The sequence below is a fragment of the Alnus glutinosa genome, chromosome 11 (assembly GCF_958979055.1).
Source record: "Alnus glutinosa chromosome 11, dhAlnGlut1.1, whole genome shotgun sequence".
In the NCBI taxonomy this organism is placed as follows: Eukaryota; Viridiplantae; Streptophyta; class Magnoliopsida; order Fagales; family Betulaceae; genus Alnus; species Alnus glutinosa.
Genome location: NC_084896.1, coordinates 9291531 through 9311862, shown reverse-complemented (window position 1 = coordinate 9311862; position 20332 = coordinate 9291531). Strand labels below are relative to the sequence as shown.

General features: G+C 34.6%; 1 protein-coding gene across 1 annotated transcript; it reads left to right on the top strand.

The window, feature by feature from the left end:
* Window positions 1-322: 322 nt before the first annotated feature.
* LOC133880855 (MLO-like protein 4) lies at window positions 323-19784 on the top strand. Its single transcript, XM_062319815.1, has 15 exons — window positions 323-606; window positions 1103-1160; window positions 1364-1581; window positions 1662-1778; window positions 2638-2698; window positions 4252-4343; window positions 5962-6036; window positions 7009-7094; window positions 9532-9581; window positions 9696-9736; window positions 9829-9999; window positions 10096-10131; window positions 15277-15344; window positions 18176-18236; window positions 19291-19784. Exons 1-15 carry the CDS (start codon window positions 469-471, stop codon window positions 19714-19716), a joined length of 1698 nt encoding a protein of 565 aa, XP_062175799.1. The 5' UTR covers window positions 323-468; the 3' UTR covers window positions 19717-19784.
* Window positions 19785-20332: the final 548 nt, after the last annotated feature.

The following is a 20332-nucleotide window of genomic DNA, read 5'->3' as shown; positions in this document are numbered from 1 at the left end:
CCATTAGGCCTTACAATAACCTGGCCATTCCAACCACAAAATATTCAACTAATACTAGTTTAACTTCTAGGTTCGGACAGACAGACAGACAGACGACCGTTAGATCTTCAAATTTTCCCAACACAAAAAAAAGAACGAAAAAAAGGAAAAACAAAAAGTTTTTGGGAAAGTGAGAGTGAGAGAGCAGCAATTTCAATGCAATGGAAGGTGGGTTTACGTAGAAAATTACAAACAAATAATAATAAACTATAAATGAGCACATGACTGTGATCCGACCACCAGATGTAGCCTACACACCTGCCCCTAATAAGAACACTACATAAAGGAATAGCCCACTTCCCCATTTCCTGGATCTTTCACTTTCCTCTACTTGCGAGTTGGGTCTCCCTTAGTTCGAGAAAAGACTCCAGGTTTTCCGGAGAAAGTGTTAAGATTTACAGTGTGAAAGTTCATAGGCTGTTGTTGTTAATGTCAGAAATGGAGGAGGTGATCATACAACAAGGGAGGTCTCTGGCAGAGACTCCAACGTATTTGGTTGCTTCAGTGGTTACGGTCATGGTCTTTTTGTGCCTTCTAGTCGAGAGGTCAATCTTCAGATTTGGAAGGGTAAGCAGGAAAGAGGTTCTTGATAATGCTCTGTTTGCTTTCTCAGGAAATGTGGGAAAACGAGAGAATCTTTGTACATTTGGTCTTGTGGAACCCTCTTAGTGATTAATTATGTTTGAAGAAGTTCGGGGAGTATCAGTTTTTCGTGATGATGCTTTGTTTGGTTGCTGATAAATTGTGGGAAGATGAAAGGAAGTGTGTTTTGTAGAATTTGAATTCTTTTATTACCTTGCACTAACATGACTATTTAGTAAGTGTTCAGATTAGGAGAGCAGAATCTTGTAATAAGCTCTGCTTGGTTGCTGAGAAAATATGAGAAGAAACAACCATGTCCTACTTTTTGGCAGCTGAGAAAAAATTGGGAAAAGGATATAAAGCACAATGTTGAACTTTTCCCTGTTGTTTGGGATATGAAACAGACAATTGGGGTTGAAATGAAATTGATATATTCTCTCTTCAAGCTGGAGAATCTAATTCTCATGTTTGCTGTGTACAGTGGTTGAAGAAGACTAGGAGAAAGGCTCTTTTTGCTTCTTTGGAAAAGATTAAGGAAGGTGACTAATTTATGGATGCCAGCTCTCTAATTGTTGCGATAAATCTTATATGGATTCTAGATTTCAAGCTTTGATTTTCCTGCTTTGTTGTTGATTGTCCTTTTTCTGTCTTTGATATTGAGTGAGCATTGAGACAATATGCAAGCATTATTTAAGTGGGATTTTGGGTTTAGTAGTGGTTGAAATGTTTTCCTTCTTATTAGAGCTGATGCTGCTTGGGCTTATATCTTTGCTGTTGGCACAATGCGCAAGGGGGATCTCCCAGATCTGTGTAAATTCATCTCTTTTCAGCAGTAAGTTCTATCTTTGTTCAGAGAAAGATTACGAAATGAATGAGCACATTATGCTTGAAAGTTCTTTCTCTTCTACCAACGCTACCAACATTCCTCCAAAAGGTCTTTCATCTAATCAATGTGGTGAGGTAAATTAAATTTAATATTTGAAAATTTTAGGATTTTTTTGTAGTGATTTTACCTAACTAATGCCAATGGTTGATTTCAGGGCCGCGAACCATTTGTTTCATATCAGGGTCTTGAGCAGCTTCACCGCTTCTTATTTGTTCTTGGGATCACTCATGTCCTCTATAGTTGTGTGGCAGTTGGTCTGGCTATGAGCAAGGTGAAGTCTTCATATCCCTAATCCCAAGAGCAGTTTCTTATTGTTAGAATATTAATTAAATGATTATATCCATCCCTTCTTATCAACTTAAGTTTTTAGAATAAGTGGTGATTTAACATGGTATCAAAACAAAGGTTTTGAGTTCGAACTTTGTCTCGGCCACCTTCAATTTCAATTAAATATTCCACGTGTTGGTCTCATTTATTAAGGGGGAGTTTAAATTATTAAATTTACCCTTTCGTTTGTGGTTCTTGCTCCTTTGAAGGGGTGATCGAGATATTGCATGAAAAACAAAGCTTGTGTTCCCGTAACATATGAAGGGATGAATGCATACTCTCAAATGGGTTCATTAAAAATTATAAAGATGAAGATGGTCAAATTTGGAGCTTATGTGTGGTTCTCTTTCTCCTTTGAGGGGTTGCTTGGATATTTCATGAAAACAAAATCGATCTTTGCTGTTTTTCAGTAATATTTTTTTAAGTCTTGATCTATCCTTTTAAATGGGGTCTTTCAAATTATCAAATATGAAGTAGTTTATGATTACAAGAGTATGAAAATGGGTCGTTACAAAATGACATGAGATTGAAAGCCAACTTTTTTCTTGGAAACTTGATATGGTCCAGTCAATGTGACAACTGACAAGATAGAATCGGTTGGTCCTATAGAGCTTGATTCCAACCCCTTGGAGTTGACTACAGAGATCTTTTTCTTCATTTTGTCTCTGTTAGGTCCATATTCTGCATTATACTGATTCAAATGACTCTTGGAATACAATGATATGATTTCATCTTTGTCTCATGTCCTTTGCCCCTAAATTACTTCAGAGGTTTATTCGTTTCTAAATGGCTTGTCTTTGTAGATCTACAGTTGGAGGAAATGGGAAAGCCAGGCTAGCTTAGTGGCTGATGGGAATCCGCAAGGTACACAACAAAAAGCTTTTATCTACACTTGCTATAGCATACTTATTAAATTTCTTGACTGTTAATTTCTTTTGCTTACAAATGAAAAGGTGTGAGATGTTTACCTTTGTTGGAAAGAGTATCAAAATAAATATGTTATGGAAGGAGTTTGTTACTCTTGAAAGAGGAAAATCATGGGAAAGATAAAAGAAAGGGAAGGCATTTATTAATGCCAACTCATCTTTTTTACTTTTTAAAAAAAAAAAAAAAAAATGCTTGGATGTATTCACTTGGGTATATGCACTAATAAGATGCTTTGATTTTAGACAGTTATGATTATAAGTGCAATCCAAAGGTCAGATTCATATGACCATTAGTAAGTATTTTAAGATTAAATTAGATGCAACTTAACACTTAAAATTAAATAACCTTTAGTACGAAGTGCAATCTAACAATCAAGATTAAATAAAGGTAAATGATAAGTGTGATCAATAGGTCACCAATTGAATAAAATTAGCGAGGGAAAATATTTTTTTAAGGAAATCAACACAGTAATGCACCTTCAAGCATTCTGCTGCCGTCTTCTTCAAAATCGGAAACTTCACGCCAACATAGCTGACCTATGAGCCCAGAACCGTCCATCCCATCTTCCCTACTTGTCCAAAGTTCACTTAATTTAGTTGACTTTCCACTGGAGCCACTCAACTTGCATTCTTATTTGGCATTTTTAATTAAGATCTCGAGGTTATTAATGTTAGCATATATATGGTGTCTCTAACATGACAGCCTTGGAAAAAAAGAATATGACTACGGACAAACAAGTTAGGTGTTTGGCATGAATGCAAGCTTTTAGACATGAAGAAGAAATACTAATATATGGTGCTCCTTTTTAATAGATCCTAGTTAAAACTAGTCACATTTTTGGTTCAGATTTGAGGCTCAAAAATGAAATGGGAGAAAGTCTAACAAGTAAGAAGGGTTTTGAACACTCCATTAGCAAAGCCTGAAAAAAAAATATTAAGAATACCAGTCTGCTATATGGTTTTAAAGTATCAGCTATCAGTTGTGTGAAACTTGATGCAAGGAATCTGATTAATATAAGAAAATTTATCCAAAAGAAATTTTTAGCAAGGTGCAAACCGCTCCTTTACCGCAGTGACCACACTGCTGATACAGTAGACCATAAATCCAAAAACGTTGAATATATTTCTAATTAAGGATGTGCTGATGCTTTCTTGCTGGGCACTGCACACTAATGATAGTTGCCTAAAATGCCTATGGGCTAGAATAGTCAGGGTACCATTAGGAATTGCTGCAAGTATGAGATTAGCAACCTTCAGAAGCATCCACTGCCTCTTCAGCTGAGTCTTTAATTCATGTGCTAAGGGCAGTCAGAGGCGTGCACCACTACCCTGTTATGTATTATTGCTTCTTCCAATTGGTAGGTACTTTTAGTGTAATTTCTTGCTTTATCTGGCCAAAATCTGATAGAGATGTATCTTCCATTTTTATCCTGATCTCTATCTGCCATTTGTCAAAACTATTAGCTCTCTAATCTTGGATCTGTTTTTTAGCAAAGAAAAACAAGGTGATGAGGCGACAGACCACCTTTGTTTTCCATCACACATCTCATCCATGGAGCCGGAGTCGGGTTCTCATTTGGATGGTGATTTTTCATCCTTGTTATGAACATGAAAATTTATATTCAAATCGATGTACTTTCTTTTCTTTTTCCCTTATTCATGTGAATGCTTTTCTTCTTGTTTGAAATTGTGAGGTAAATGAGCTTAAACTCTGCCTTTACTGCCAAAAATTAAAAATAAACAAAAAAAAAAATGGAGGTAAATGAGCTTAATATAATACATATTGCATTCCTGCACTTTGGAATATAAGATCTTAAGTATGTTGAGTGTGGTGGGATATTCAGGTAGGCAAAATAATTTTTGGCTGTTTTGAAAAGTTCGAAAGATATTGGAGGATTGACAATGAGTGACTACTTTTCGTAAATTAGTTTTTGTTTCACAGTTGATCAACATACCTGCTTTTCTTTAACTTAAATTATATGACTTTCTATTTTCTTTCCTTTATCTATACTTTTGGTTTTCAAACTTCTAGCTAATAACTAGACAGTAATTCTCTGCACCCTTTGCAATTCCTCAGAAAGCATTGGCTCTTGATTATGGGGTTAAACTATTCTCAGTTTATCCTGAAATGAATGTCAGAACTTGTTTTTGGCATTTCCTTGGAAGGAAATCACGGAAAGGCCACATTACACATCTATATTCTGGTTGCCTCATTACTCTGGATGTTTCTTTATTTTGTTTTTCTGAAATGAATGACAGTTTTCTATGTTAAAAATGTTTGTAGCACAATTTATCAGTTTGGAGCATAAGCAGCTTGGTAGTTGTCAAGAAATTGTTGCCCAAAGATTTGACAAAGAAATTTTGGCTGGTTTATTTCACCCTTTAGACAACACCTTAAGAACTGTTATGGCAGTAGTTTTCAGATTCTTAGGAACTTTTCATGTAAGCTTAAGACATCAAGATATGAAGTGGAGTGTGCTTTTTGAGATTTACCGAATGCAATCTCTCCCTTGTTTTTTCTGAGGTGGGTAAGCCTGAATTTTACTTGAAAGATAGCAATGAGAACAATGACCAACAACAGTTTCAAAACCAAATCTTCAAAGCCAATAGAGCAGTGGAGTATCATTCAGAACATATTCATCACTTAGTTTTCCTTATCACTGAATGCAATCTTGAGCCCATCCTTTCACTGTTTCTGCAAAATAGCTGCATAAACCATGAGAAGGAGAAAAATCAGCGTTGCCATATTTCTTCTGAGAAAGTTTGATTTCAAGTAAAAGGAAATGGCTTATTTTCCCACGCTCTTGTCATTTTCTATTAAGTGAAGTCTACTCAATGTGATAATTTCAATAAGAATCACGCATTTTCTGATGATCAACATCACAGCTGTGGCCATCTGATTCATATTTATTTTACAGTACAAGGTTGATGCTGCTTCTGTTAATTTGAACCCACTATGTCACGTGCTTTAACAAATGCATCTCCATCCATTAACCTCTTCTGATGGTAAATCAATACAAACATCTATGACAGTCACTTTGACATGCTCTTATATAATAATACACAGTACAAACCTAGTGTCTATATTTCGGTTGGTTTTCATTCCTTTCTTTTGAATAAGGTCACATCTATGTTTGCTTAATTTGTCTTCAGCTTTCAAGTTTCTGTAAGGTAAAGTTGATTTATGGTCTGATGGTGCAGCTCTGCTTTCTACGGCAATTTAGGAGTTCTATACAGAAATCAGATTACTTGGCACTGCGTTTGGGTTTTGTCAATGTGGGTATTTTGCCTTTTATTGATACCTTTTCTTGCATGTTGTATTTTGTTGTATGGTTTCTTTGTCAAAGACAACAAATCTATTACCATTATCGTAGTTATATGGTTCAATGTATATGTTCCCTTCATTATAATCTTATACAATTCTACAAGGCAAATATCGACGACATAAATAAGAGGGCAACTGGATGTGATTGTAAAATTTCATTTAGCAAAGGCACTTGTCTGGTTGTCCTACATGAAAATCAAATTTAAAATGAAGCGTAAAGTCGTTTTTGGTTGTGATTATACCAAGAATTATGGCAGTGACATCTTAATCAATGATGGTTAAGGGCAAAGAAACAATGATAGCAATGCTGCTCCACGATGTAGTACAATGTGCCATCTTGATCACTGATATACACACCCGCCCATGCATGCACATGCTGACACACACACAGATGCAAATATACATATGTACATGAATTCTTGTTTAATTTACTCAAATTGGAAGTAGCATTGTATTGATTCCTTTGTAAGTCTGGATCTGATTACCCCCTCCTTTCATAGGAGTCTATTGTCATGACCAAAAATCATAATCTACATATGCACCAAAAACATAAACACAGAAACATAGTACAGATTATGCACATGTGTTTTAATGTTCATTAATGACAATAATAATAAGTTTTAGACTTATATTTGTTAAACTTGTTTTGACTTTTTCATTGGCTAATTTTCTTTCAATAGCACTTAAATCTTTGACCTTCCATGTGAAAATAGATGCTAGAAGTTGTCCAGTTATTTGACATTTTTTGATCGTACAATATTATAATGAGAACTGTTACATCATTGTATTACATTGTTCCTCAACATTGAATATCATTTATTCCAAATGTTTAATGTCATATTATAATTTTACTGAATTTAGCTACTTATAAAAAATAAAAATAAAAAATTACTGAATTTAGCTGCAATTTTCTTTGTATCCAGAAGCACAAACTGCCACTTTCTTATAATTTCCATAAATATATGGTTCGGAGCATGGAAGATGAACTTCATGGCATCCTAGGGATTAGGTATGCACTTTTTTACATTAGATCATCTTTTTTCATTCTACTCCCAATTAGTTGATGGTGATCTTTCTTCTATATCTCAAGTAACCTAGGTAGAGTCTTTTCTTGCTCCTCCATTTCTCAATGGGAGTTTCTCTTATATGTTTCCTATGTACTTGGAATTTTTCATTTGCAGCTATTAAATAAAATTCTTACCTATAATCTAAAGAATAAAGAATGATAAGACTTCTTGTTTTTCTGCCTCTGTTTTGGATTTTATTGCTTCAATCATAATGCATGGATTCTGCAGAAGTTGTAAAAAAATTTGAGAGATTCCTTGTATATGTAAAAATCAGAGATAGAGAAGGAAGAAGGTAAAAGGAAACTTTGTTTTCTAAATACACGAATGGGAAACACATCACTTAATTCTAGATCATGGGATGCTTATAAGAACAATCCAATGGTTGGATTTACTTGACCATTAATAATATCAACTATACAAATAAATCAATTGAGATCTAATGGTTGAAATTTAGTGATCATTACTAATATGTATGATCTAATGGTCATAATTAAATAATCGTTACTTATAAGTGTGATTTGATGGTCAAGATTAAGTGCCTATTGGAAAAATGTGCGATTGAATGGTTAGAATTTAATGACTATCTAAAGAAAGTTATTTTTTATTAATTACAAAAGTATATGTTTGTTAATGAACAGACAAGAAAACTTTTGAGATGAGATGATTATTCTGACAAGTCACCTTGGTTGACTGAAAAGGCACTTCTCCATCTATAAATAGCATACTCATTTGCAGAACCAGTACCTGCCATTTTTCTTCTGCTATCTGTCTCTCGAAAGCCTTCTGTATTATTCAAATTTATTGATAACTAGGTTATGTCTTTTCTTTCTTCTTTTCTTTTCTCTCTCTTTTTTTTTTTTTTTTTTTTGGTGCAAAAACAAAACTCTAATCTTCTTGCCAAAATAGAAAAATCTAGGGGCAAAACACAATCAAATATCAGAATATTTCTAGGCCCCATTGTATCTTGGAGGTGTACTTGTTATAACCCTGCGCACACCAATTGAACAGAATTGGTGAGGGCAAATAACGTCTTAAGAAAGTAACATAGTAATGCGCCTTATGAGCATTTTACTGTCATTTATAAAGTTTTGAATTTTTTTCACTAACAAATTAGTCACTCTGAAAATCTCAAATGCATGAGCTAAGCACATGCATGTTTTCCATCCAAAATAATAGCCAAATCTGACATAACGTGTAGTGGGAGTGGTAGTTTGGGGTGGTAAAGTGTAATTCACCCTAAATTTAAATAGAACGGATGAGCAGAAACTAGTGCAAAAGATTATGCTGTTAATGCAATCAACATTAAAGCAACATTAAAGCCCTTGTATATTGCATTTCAGTTTTGTTGAAGATTGTCATGTTAGAATTTTATAGTATTGTATCCATATCTGATATTTAAACATTTGTGAATTCCTTGTTGATTTAGCTGCTAATGCTGTTGCATTTTTTGGGTGAACAAGTATGTCTCTTCCTTGTCCAGCACCTCAGCCATAAAGGTGACTATGAACTGCATTGACCTATGGATCTTTTTTTGATACATGAGTTTGCCACTGCCTTGTCCCTGCAGCTCAACTAGAACAGTCTCCTAAACCGTAGTGATGCAATACCAATGCACTCTACCTGACCATTTAGGAATGAGTGGAGGAGTGGACCTTTTGAGAAAATCTCAATAATCTCTCATTAAGCGAAGTGAAATATAGGATTACTATTCAATAACAACTGAATGAACCGCATCAACAAATGTAATACTTGACTTGATGATGGTTGTGTTACATCTAAGTGACCCCATGCAGAACATATGTTCCATAGTCCAACTAAATTTATTGATTGTACAACCGACCTTGCTGCATTATCTGGAAACTGATAGATGAAACATTGTTATAAATATAGGAAAACAACTACAGTAACCGTTTGGATTTGATACACATTGAGCCTGCTTCTCATCAGCTCAGGCTCAATGTGTATTTGGATTGGATTATCTGGAAGACTGGTTCTCCAACAATCTGATCAGATTTGTATTTCGATTGGATTATCTGGTGCATTGATCCCATATGCATCCTATCTCCCTCAGCTCATGAGGCATGCACTTAGACATCATACCTTTACCTTCTCCTACTGACTTAGATGCAGCTCCTCGAGTACTTACTAATTCCCTATACAATTACCATCTAAAACATGGTGATTCTTAAAATATTTTTTGATAATTGGCTAATCAGCTCTACCTCACATGGCACCTCCTCCCCCATGAGAATGAAGTGGAGTGTGTGGCTGTGGCTTCAAGAGTCATTGGATGCGTGTGTAACATACAAATTTGAAAAAAAACAAATAAGTAATGATCTTAAATGTTCAGTTAGAACTGAGTACCTTTTAACTTTGCAGCTGGCCGCTTTGGGGATATGCCATTGTGTGCATCTTCATAAATATACATGGTAACCTGTCATTTCTTCAAAATTCAAATACAGAGAACTTGGATTTTTTTTTCTTTTTTCCTTGTTTTGGTTTGCTCTTATTTCATGAAATAGTTAGTCATCTAATTGCTGCAGGTCTCAATATATATTTCTGGCTTTCTTTCATCCCTGCCATTGTAAGTATACAGTCATCATGTGATTATATGGATATCTATATTCTTCATCCATTAACAGTTTTCGTGTTCACTTGTTTCACATTTCAAAAAAGCTTGTCATGCTGGTTGGAACAAAGCTTCAACATATTGTCTCCTCTTTAGCACTTGAAATTATGGAACAAAAAGGTCCATCTGCTGTGGGTCAAGTAAAGCCACGTGATGATCTTTTTTGGTTTGGGAAACCAGAGATATTATTACGATTAATACAGTTCATCATATTTCAGGTAGTGATATGTGATTCATACCTTGTTTCTCATTTATGATTTAGATTGTATACTCTTCGTTCGAGTCCAACGTCATCATGTTTCTTGTGCATGCAGAATGCCTTTGAGATGGCAACATTTATCTGGTCGATGGTAAGATTAGACTCTCTCTCTCTCTCTCTCTCTCTCTCTCTGCATTTGTGTGCTGCGTTCCTGTGTGCATGCATGAAAGAGGGCATAAATAAATAGAATCCAATCTAAAGAATGATTTTTCATTTGGAAGTTGCTTGATTTTTAAAGAAATGTTGTACCGGAATCAAGGAGAAGATAAGAAAATACCGAGAGCAGAAGGCAGGCCCATTATACTCATGAGTTTTTTTCTTTTTTCTTTTTTTAAGTTGTTTTCATATAAGCGGTTCTTTCCTTGAGAAATACTCTTAAAAGATTGGGGTAAAGGGGGAAGAGAGGAGTATATAGCTCTTATGACTGACACTGATGCTGATGGTCTTATTTTCGGATGACAAAGTGTTCAAGCCTCTTTGAACACTTGACTAATTGCAAGGCACATGATGGTTTAATATTTTAGCTTACATTATATAGAGTAACATACATAGGCATCTGATAAGGGCTGGGTTTAAGGAGAAAGGGACAATATAGAACAACAAATCACAAGAAGAATTGGAGAAGGAAAAGGCAGTTATGCTCAACCAAATTTCTATATCGAAGAGAGAATAACGATTTGAAATGTTCTTTATTTCTTCCTTCACTTAGGATAAATATACTAGCTCTAACATTAATTCTACTTCAACTTCTAGGAAGTCTAAATACATTCCCAATACATAAAGTTCAATGTACGCATTAAGTATTCCAAATATATCCCTAATCAGAACTTACTAAAAGACAATACGTTGTATGCTAAACAAACATGAATTTAGACGAAAACTCTTAGGCTAATACTCCAAACCAAAGAAACTTTTAGTCTTCAACTTTTTCCTGTTAAGCATCCACATGGCATGGCTGCCACATTGGCACTACATCATCCTCTCCGACTGAGAAAGAACTCGTCCACGATTTGTCATCCAACTCTCCATGGTATGCTGATAAATCTTGAATATCGAAAGTGTGAATAGTGTTGATATTTGGAAAGAGCTCAATCTCATAAGTATTATTATTAATTTTCTTAAGGACTCGATATGGACCAATCTTCTTCCCTTTGAATTTATTGTAAGAATTGTTCCTTCTCCCTTTCTTCAAGAAAACCCACACAAAATCACCTTCTTTGAAAACTTTTACACGATGCTGAACATTAGAGGTCTTCTCATACTTTTCAGTATTTTCTTCAATCTTTTTTCTTACTTCATGAATTCATGCCAAAATGAGAAAATTTCTACCCTCTTCTTGTCAAGATTTGGAAGATTTTTCCTCTTTATATGGTAAAATAACAATTTCTAATTTGCACATCCTAAAGGTGTAGGTATGTTTACGGTCGTCGAAGACAACATGCCTATCATATTGTCAAGGTCGTCCTAAGAGCATATCACATATAATCCATAGGAACTATATCACATCACACTTGGTCATTGTAATTTTTACCAATTGAAAATGAAGCAAGTCAGTGTTTAGTAATCTTTACCTCATTACCTTTCTTGAACCATGCAACCCGGTAAGGTTTTGGATGATGCTCTATTTGAAACTTCAGCTTGTTCACTATTTCTTGAGAAACAATTTTTTCACAGCTACTACCATCAATCACAATGGTGCACACCTTATCATGAGTTTTGCATCAAGTTTTGAAAATGTTTGGACGAAGCCAATCTTTATTGGAATCAACCCTTGGACCTATAAGAGCCCTTTGGATTACTAAACTTTCACCTCCTTTTGGCTCAATTCCCACATGCTCGATGTCACCTTCTTCATCATATATAGTTTGGTTCAAGTGAATAAAATCATCACAATTTTCTTCATCAACAAGGTTCACACACAAGCATCAACTTACCTCTTTGATCAAATCTTGTATATCTCTAATATTTACAATTCCCCCACGTGGTGCTAGTGCTACTTTTCTTTACTAAAAACTTGAAGAGGAAAATATAAATGACAACTAGACCATAATATTGGAGCAACGATAAATTTTAAAACTCTGGTAAGTCGATATTCAAAGTTTCGAAATCTCGAAAGAATCTCCTTTTTCCATGATTGGCAAAGGGATTCACATCAGATTCGTCACTAGAAGACCCACGACTTTCTTCACCATGCTCACTACGAGCTTCTTGGCATTCAAGTCGTAAGGTAAGTTGCTCAACTTGCCTTTGAAGTGCTTGAAATTTATCATCTCTTTCATCTCTAAAGCCTCCCATCCGGTTACAACGTCTTTCTCTACCTGCTTGTGCAGCCATGAGAGAAAGTAAGGCAAGATTGCCCAAGAGCGTAATTGCAAGCTCTGATACCAAATGATGAGGGTTGGGTTTAAGAAGGAGAAAAAGAGAATATAGAACAAAAATTCACAACAAGAAAAGGAGAAGGAAAAAGGGAGCTATGCTCAACCAAATTTCTATGTCATAGAGAGATTAATGATTTGCAATGTTCTTTAGCTCTTCATTCACATAGGATATATACTAGCTCTAACATTAATTCTACTTAAACTTCTAGGTAATCTAAATACATTCCCAATACATAAAGTTCAATGTACGTGTCAAGTATTCCAAATACATCCCCAATCACAACTTACTAAAAGACAATACAATGTATGCTAAACAAACATGAATTTAGAAGAAAAATCTTAAGCTTCTACCTCAAACCAAAACAAAAAACTTTTAGTCTTCAACTTTTTCCAACTAAGCATCCACGTGACATGGCTGCTGCATTGGCACTACATCAGTATCTAACTCATAAAACTTCTTATCAAAGAGAAAAACTTTTAAAACCCATTCGTATAGCATTTTGCTGAATTAAAGCTTTAAGACGATTTGGGGCATTCTTAATTTTTACCATAATGATAAACTTTGGATATTCATATAATCTGTGGTTAAGGCTATGTTCTTTCCTTTTTTGCATTTCTTTTTCTTAATAAGAAAGTAAAGCAAGACCTTTCCAACCCCATGGATACCTTCACCATTGCTGTTCAACAGCTTGGTACTACTATATTAAGATATTCATAAATAATCCAAAGAAAAATAGCTAATGATGTTGTATTGCTTTGTGCCAAACGTACACATAGATATACAAATATATTACATATATTACATGAAAAATACCCAATGACCTCAAATAACGCCTAGATGTGGGGTGAGTAGGTGTTTTCTCAACAAACATGACAAATTCAAATTTAGCTATCACACTGAATATCACCAAAATCAAGCAAAGCATAAAAGAAATTAAACACAAGAATTTTGTGACAAAGTGGAAAGCTTTTGAAGAATTCTTCAAAAGTAAAACCACTTCGGGGGCAGCCAACCACAGAAAACTTTTCCACTATAGAAGAACAAATTACAATCAAGTTATATTTTTTTGTCTTCTACAACGGTAGCTCTAGAACTCTAGCCTTTATTCTATAAAGCTACCTTTGCAACCCAGAACTCTAGTGGCTGAAGGTTTGATTTGTGTGGTTTTATGAAATCAAGGAAAGGTTAGAGAATCAAGGCATAGGAATAAAAAGGTTCCTCTCCAAAAGCAAGAAACAATAGCTTCAGGGTCTTATGAAAATCGTGGCTTATGAGGCTTATATAGACATTGAGAAAAATGAGGTTTAATGAGCAAGTCAGTTAAAGAAAAACATTGTCTGAGGTTGTCGCGTTCAAACGTGTTCCAAGGTTTCACAACATATCGCATGCGCGGGGTTCAAACATCATTACGACCGAGCATCTAGGATCTGACTTGATGTTCATTGCATTTGAACTAGCGTCGAACATGCTTGCAATCAGAGCTCTCGCAAACTCTTTTTGAAACTCTGTAATTCTGCTTCGTTCGAACTTGGTGCGATCGAGCCTTTCAGGAGCTTGAAATTTGATGCCTTGAAGTCCTCTGTTCGAACGTCTTGTGATCGTGACTATGATTGGTGCATTCTGGAACTCAATTCTTGAAGAGCCTTTAGAATGTCATTCGAACAGTCTTGCAATCAGGGCATATTGCCTTGAATTCCTGAAAGTTGTAAAATTGTCTCGTTCAAATGCCCTTTGATCGATGTTGCAAATAACAACTTCTGATCTTCAATTTGAACCAATTTTTTGAACCTCAACTTTAGAACCAACTTAAAAACTAACCTAGCCTTACAACACAACAAGTTTTGACACTGAATTTGCCAACAACGTAAAACCTAAAATCACATATGCCGGCTCAAATTACTTATAGATTCAAAATCTTCAAATAGATTTATAGACCGTAAAAGTGGGAAAAATGTTAATAGCATTACATGTATAAGGAAAAAGTTGTTACTTACACTTTTTTTTATAAAATTTATTACTTGTTAAAAAAAAAAATGTATAAGGAAAAAGTACATGTATTACAAAAGTACACCATTATGGGTAAAAATGGTGAGGCCCTATCAATGTTTATGGGAGAATGCACAATCATAGTTTATGTGTGTGTATATACATTAATACATATATGTGTGTGTGTGAGACTAAGGATTCCTTGTTCCAGAGGATCCAACTATAGGAGAACTAGGAACGGAGAAGTCACCCCCACCCCACTTTTTCTGCCCAACTCTTTGCCCTTCTCTGATCCTTATTACCTAATCTAAGAACGAACAACTACTGCATTTTACACACATTCACGCACTTGTATGTATGTATGTATGCATGCATGCATGTATATATCCCGAGTTCTTACAAAACTATTATCTAGTGTCCAAGGAACAAAATAACAAGATCTGTTGAAATGCTTGACTTTCTAATCCTTGTTTATTATATTCTTCATTATTACGTAACGTAACCAAGTTTCATAGGGTGTAGGTTCAAAGAGTAATGATCAATAGTTGATGTGGCTTTTAAGATTATTATTGGATCAAAATCTAATAATGATCCATCCCAAATCCAATAGTAATTTTAAAAGTCAAATCAACTTCAGGATAGTATGTAGTATTACTCAAGTTTATAATATAACCAAAAATTCAAAAAAATTGCTCTGAGTGGCTTCTTTTAAAAACTTAACTTAAATTAACAACGGATGTGTTTTCCTTGTTAATTGCAGCAATGGCTAATGCATTAGATAATTATCTGATTATTTAATTTGTTGTATGCTTTTCTTCTGTCATTGGAAATGCAGTTACAATGGCTTTTTATTTATTTTTTGTTTGCTTAGTGGGGATTCAAGAAGAGATCATGCTTCATGAAAAACCATTGGATGATAGCCATTCGGTTGGCTTCCGGGTATGTTTCTTTCTCAATATGTAATTCTATTGCAAATGCACAAATTTCTAGTCACACCACTGCTCTTGGTAATGCATATGAATGTGGTGTTTTTCTTTTTCTTTTTCTTTCTTTCCTGACCAATATGACTGTGGTGTCTACTTGCTCATACTATGCTCTAAGTAAAATGCGCAAATCTCTGAAGTTACAAATATTATGCATATGTAAACTAGGTTTCAACATGTTGTTCCTCCACCTTGTTTATTCAATCATAGATGGTCTTATCCTTCATTTACTCATGTCCATTCATCACATCCCATATAGGCCTAGGCTCTTTTCTAATCAAGCATGCTTTAAAAAAAATCTATCTAAGCACAATGGTTCTCTGCCAGCTTGAAAAATCTTAGCCTCACAAATATAATGTAGCGTGGCACCTATGGTGGACAAAGCTTGCTTTTAGTTTGAAATTTGCATGTTTTTGTATTATTTTCTTTGGAAGACATATACAGTACTTATGCATAAGATGATTAGCTCTGTCGCGTGCTTGATCAATTCTGATGTATCAATATTAGGAATCATATCTGCATCATAATCACAATTGAAGTAGTTGAATTCTGGCATGTGAGTTTGACCACCTTAGTGTAAGTTTTATAGAAGTTGCCCTTCTTTATCTTTTCTATTCTTTTTAGACTGAATGAGATGCCTCTGAAGCTGTGATAGTTGGGGAATGAAAAGGCCAAAGAAATCCAAAGTGTAAAATTAAGTTAACTCACCTTAACTAAACCTTAATCCTTACCAATTGGGATTGGCTGCATGTATCCTTTAAAGCTACTCCTCTTCTATCTTGGACCATGACCCCAGTTACCTCCTTAACAGCTATGTTTTTCCTTATACCTCTGCCTATGTCACAATTTGGTATCAATATACTTTTAATAGCCGGTCACAAGTTGGAATAAAGGAAATTCTGGATGAATTGATTGACAGCAAGCAAGAAATTGGCACATCTTATGAACATGGAACCTGAAGTGTGAAATTATGCGGGATAAATTGCTAATTATTGATAAGTTGAAGATAAACCTACCCTGATTATAGCTGTTAAATGAGACTACAAAAGACAAAGCTTCACAGTCAAATGTCCATTCTAATTTTCACCTTTGGCTTTTCCAAAATCTATGGAAAAACATCACCACAGTCGCATGATATTTCACTTTCATGCCTCATCTTGAGGATGCAATTCTTCAAAGAGTATAGACTAGTTCTGCATACCCTATTGTGCTTTATAATTTAAAAGTACCTTACTGAAGTAGAAAATTTGGGCCTAAAGCAAAGTGGGTAGTAAGAATAATCTTGTTGGTTTGAAACACTTGGTTTCTTGGAGCAAAGCTAATTCTAGGCTTCTTCTTTTTCCAATTCTTAACCTTGGCCTGTCACATACAGAGCCTCCCCCAACCTCGATGCCCAGGTGAGCCAGGCATATGTTCAAACCTAAATTCTCCTGCCTGCTCCTCTCATTTCAATCATCTGACCTGCAGGTCTTGGCAAAAAATTTAGTCTTTCTGGTAGACAAAACAATATCTCGTTCTAACATGCTAGAAGTTATTGTACAAGAGGATTATCATTCTAATATGCATGATCTATAGGCCATCCCCCCCACCCCCCCCCCCCCCCCCCCCCCCCCCCCCTCAACTCTTAAAAGAAGAAAAAAAATTTAATGTAAAATATATATATATATATATTATAAGGTTTTTTTTGCCTATTAGCCCCCTAGCAACAACTTTTTTTTGGCCCCTTGGACTCTTCCATTTTATCATCTCTTCAACTAGGTTCATCTCATTTGGAACAATAGCTTCATTGTCAAAACTTTTTCCTTTAATATTTCACGACTAGCAATGGACATGTCTGAGAATGGGTAACAATGGAATGAGCTTTATAAAGTTGCAGAGGTTTTGTTCAAAGTAAAATAAAGGGGTTTAGTAAAACAGTGCATTGAAAGAAGACATGTGTGGACTCGAGGTGTCACACGCCTAGCAAAGCTCAATTTTCTAAGGATGCGTGGCAAAGATAACGTCAAATTAGAAAAGTCTAGAAGATATGCGTTTCATTTATTTTGCGTTGCGTTTAACAGAATGTGTTTTGTATAGAATATAGTGTGTTTTGTATAATAGTTAGTGGGCTACTGTGTTAGTTAGAGTAGTTTGTACTAACAAAATGAGCAAGAAAATATTAGCTTCAAGAGTCATGTCATCCAGGTCCTTGCGAGAATGCCGAGAAGCACATAATTCATCCAACTGAAATTTCTCAATTTCAATACAAAAACTGAGACCTCTTTTTTTTCTTTTCTTTTTTTTCGAAAAACTTTCTTTTCAATTTTGCTTATTGATTTTTAATTTAAAGGGAATAATAAAAATATAAAAACTAGGTTATGTTTAATTTACTTAAAATTTGGCTTTCTATATATATCCATACTTTAACCCCTTGCCACCACTATGTGTAAATTGACTATCATTGGTCCTGTCAACTGTACATGTTTAGATTCGATTTTGGTATTTGTATTTTTTAAATAAATATATAAATTAATGACTAAAAGACAATGAGATAGCTGGGACTGATAGTTTGGAAGAGACAGAACCAAAAAATGTTACCAGGTTTACAGACTTGGACAGTCGGAGCGGATTTGGATACAATTTTGAGATTTTTTTTTTTTTTTTTTTTTTTAAAAAAAAAAAAATCCAAGTTTTTTTGCTAGTGTTAAAACTCAAGTTATTAGTTTATGATCTAATTTCATGGTGATTGTTTATGAATTTATTAGGTGGTTATATGCATCTTACTATTTTCCATTTTGGTAACTGCAGTATTCTTGTCCAGTTCTGGTGCAGCTACAGCACGGTTCCTCTCAATGTAATTGTCACCCAGGTTAGCATGTTCTTTTAACTCATAAATATATCGCCGTATTTTGAATTGATAATTTAGACTTAATGTATAGGCTGCTGCATATACGAAATGAAAAAGGAATGAATCACAAACCCCTGTCCCACCTGGGAAAGATTAAGAGTGGTCCACGTAGAGTGTGTGATTTATAAAGATAGTTATGAGTGCTAAGTCTCACATTGTTTAGTTATCGGGTGAAACTAGACTTTATAAGAGATTCTATAAAAGTTCCAAGTTGATTAGTCATTTTGAAATAATACCATAAATGCGAGTATCGTTTTTTTCTGGGTCCTTATACAAGAAGTCTGTTCTGCTCGTTCATCCATCAAACATGATTTCTATGTAAGAAAGTCATTGAACTTTTGACAGTAAATCGAATATTAATCTTTCTCTTAGGAAAATATTGCCTCTAACTTATACAATAAATTTTGGAATAGAAAATGCAACAATTATATCCTCAAGATACAATGTTACCCGAATTTAGTGTGTAAATTGCAAATTCTGAACGCTACTCTAAATCATAAATTCTGTAACAGCAGAGAAAAAAAAAAAAAAGTAGTTTTTGACTGTTGAAAAAATAGTTTGAAATACTAGTTTCTGACTGTTGAAAAAGCAGTTATATATTTAAAAAATATAGTTGTTACAAAAGCAGTTGTACACATAAGAAAAATGCGCATGTAAATAAAAAGCCTGTGGCTCGTGTGCTAAGTGCATATAAAGCGACTATGCGACACACGTGCAACAGCCGGTGATTCGCATCGAGTGACACAATTAGTATGTGTGTACCCAAAATTCAATCTAATATAAAAGTAAGATAAATGCTTATAAAGCACACAAAAAAACTCATAGCTTTTTAATGTGAGACAAAGTGTAATAAAAAAAAATAGAGGGAAAGTTGAAATATTAAATTTAGAGATAAACTTAAATTTTCGTGAAATAATTTTCATCAATTTCTATAATATTGGAGGCTTGTTCAATTGGGTAAAGCTTGAAGTAATATTATATATTGAGCTCATATTTTTGATGATATATATATCAGATGGGATCTCGGTGCAAGAAAGCCTTGGTTGCGGAGAGGGTGAGAGAATCACTCCATAGTTGGTGCAAGAGAGTGAAGCAGAGGTCCAGATTACGCGATTCTGTGCAGTCACACACCACAAGATCAGTTTGTTCACTTGAATCGACGGTTGACGATGATCAGAGGGATGAAATAACAGTTGCATCCGGTACATTATCGCGAAGCTCTTCCTTGGCCTCACTGAATCAGGTGACTGTGGCGGCCTCAAACGAACCGGTAGTACTGCTTCAAACCAGCTCTGACGACAGCCATGGAGAATATTCGTTCCGGGTCGAAGAGTATTTGTCTGATTCTCTAAGGGTAAGCGTCCCACTCCCTCCCACCAACGATGAAGAAGAAGACGAAAGCAAAGTTGAGACTCTCTTTGACTTGTTTCAGAAGACATGAACGTACGGACGTAGCTTATCTATCTATCCACTTAATTACGACTTTATTATCCTTCATTGTTCATCCTATTATTCAAGCTAATCCGATTAATTAGTCTTAATCACACTCATTTGGTAATGCATGCATGGAACACCACCTTCTTCATGGGTAATAGGTATACGTACAATCAATGATTCACAATTAAAAAAAGAATAAAAAAAACAAAGGCAATATCCTTTGACCACAAGAATCACAATTTATTTCAAAAACTTAAATTTATAAAAAAAAAATTAATTTAATTATTTAATTTATATTCTTAACACTCCCATTATATATAAGCTCAAACCGACGAGATCAAACTCAATAAATTTGTTCTGATACTATGTTAACTCATTAACTAATTTCAAAAGCCTAAATTTCCTTTTAAAAAAAAAAAGTTAATTTTGTCATTTAATTTTTATTTTAACAACTTACTATTGCCCCAAATTCATTTTTATGGATTCATAGCTTACAATGTGAAGGCTTGGTATATAATTTTGAGAAAAATATAAAATTAATCCTTGTAATTTACTCAATTAACAATTAAAGGTCCATGATGTATATTAAAAAAAATAATTTAATCTCTACAGTCAAATTC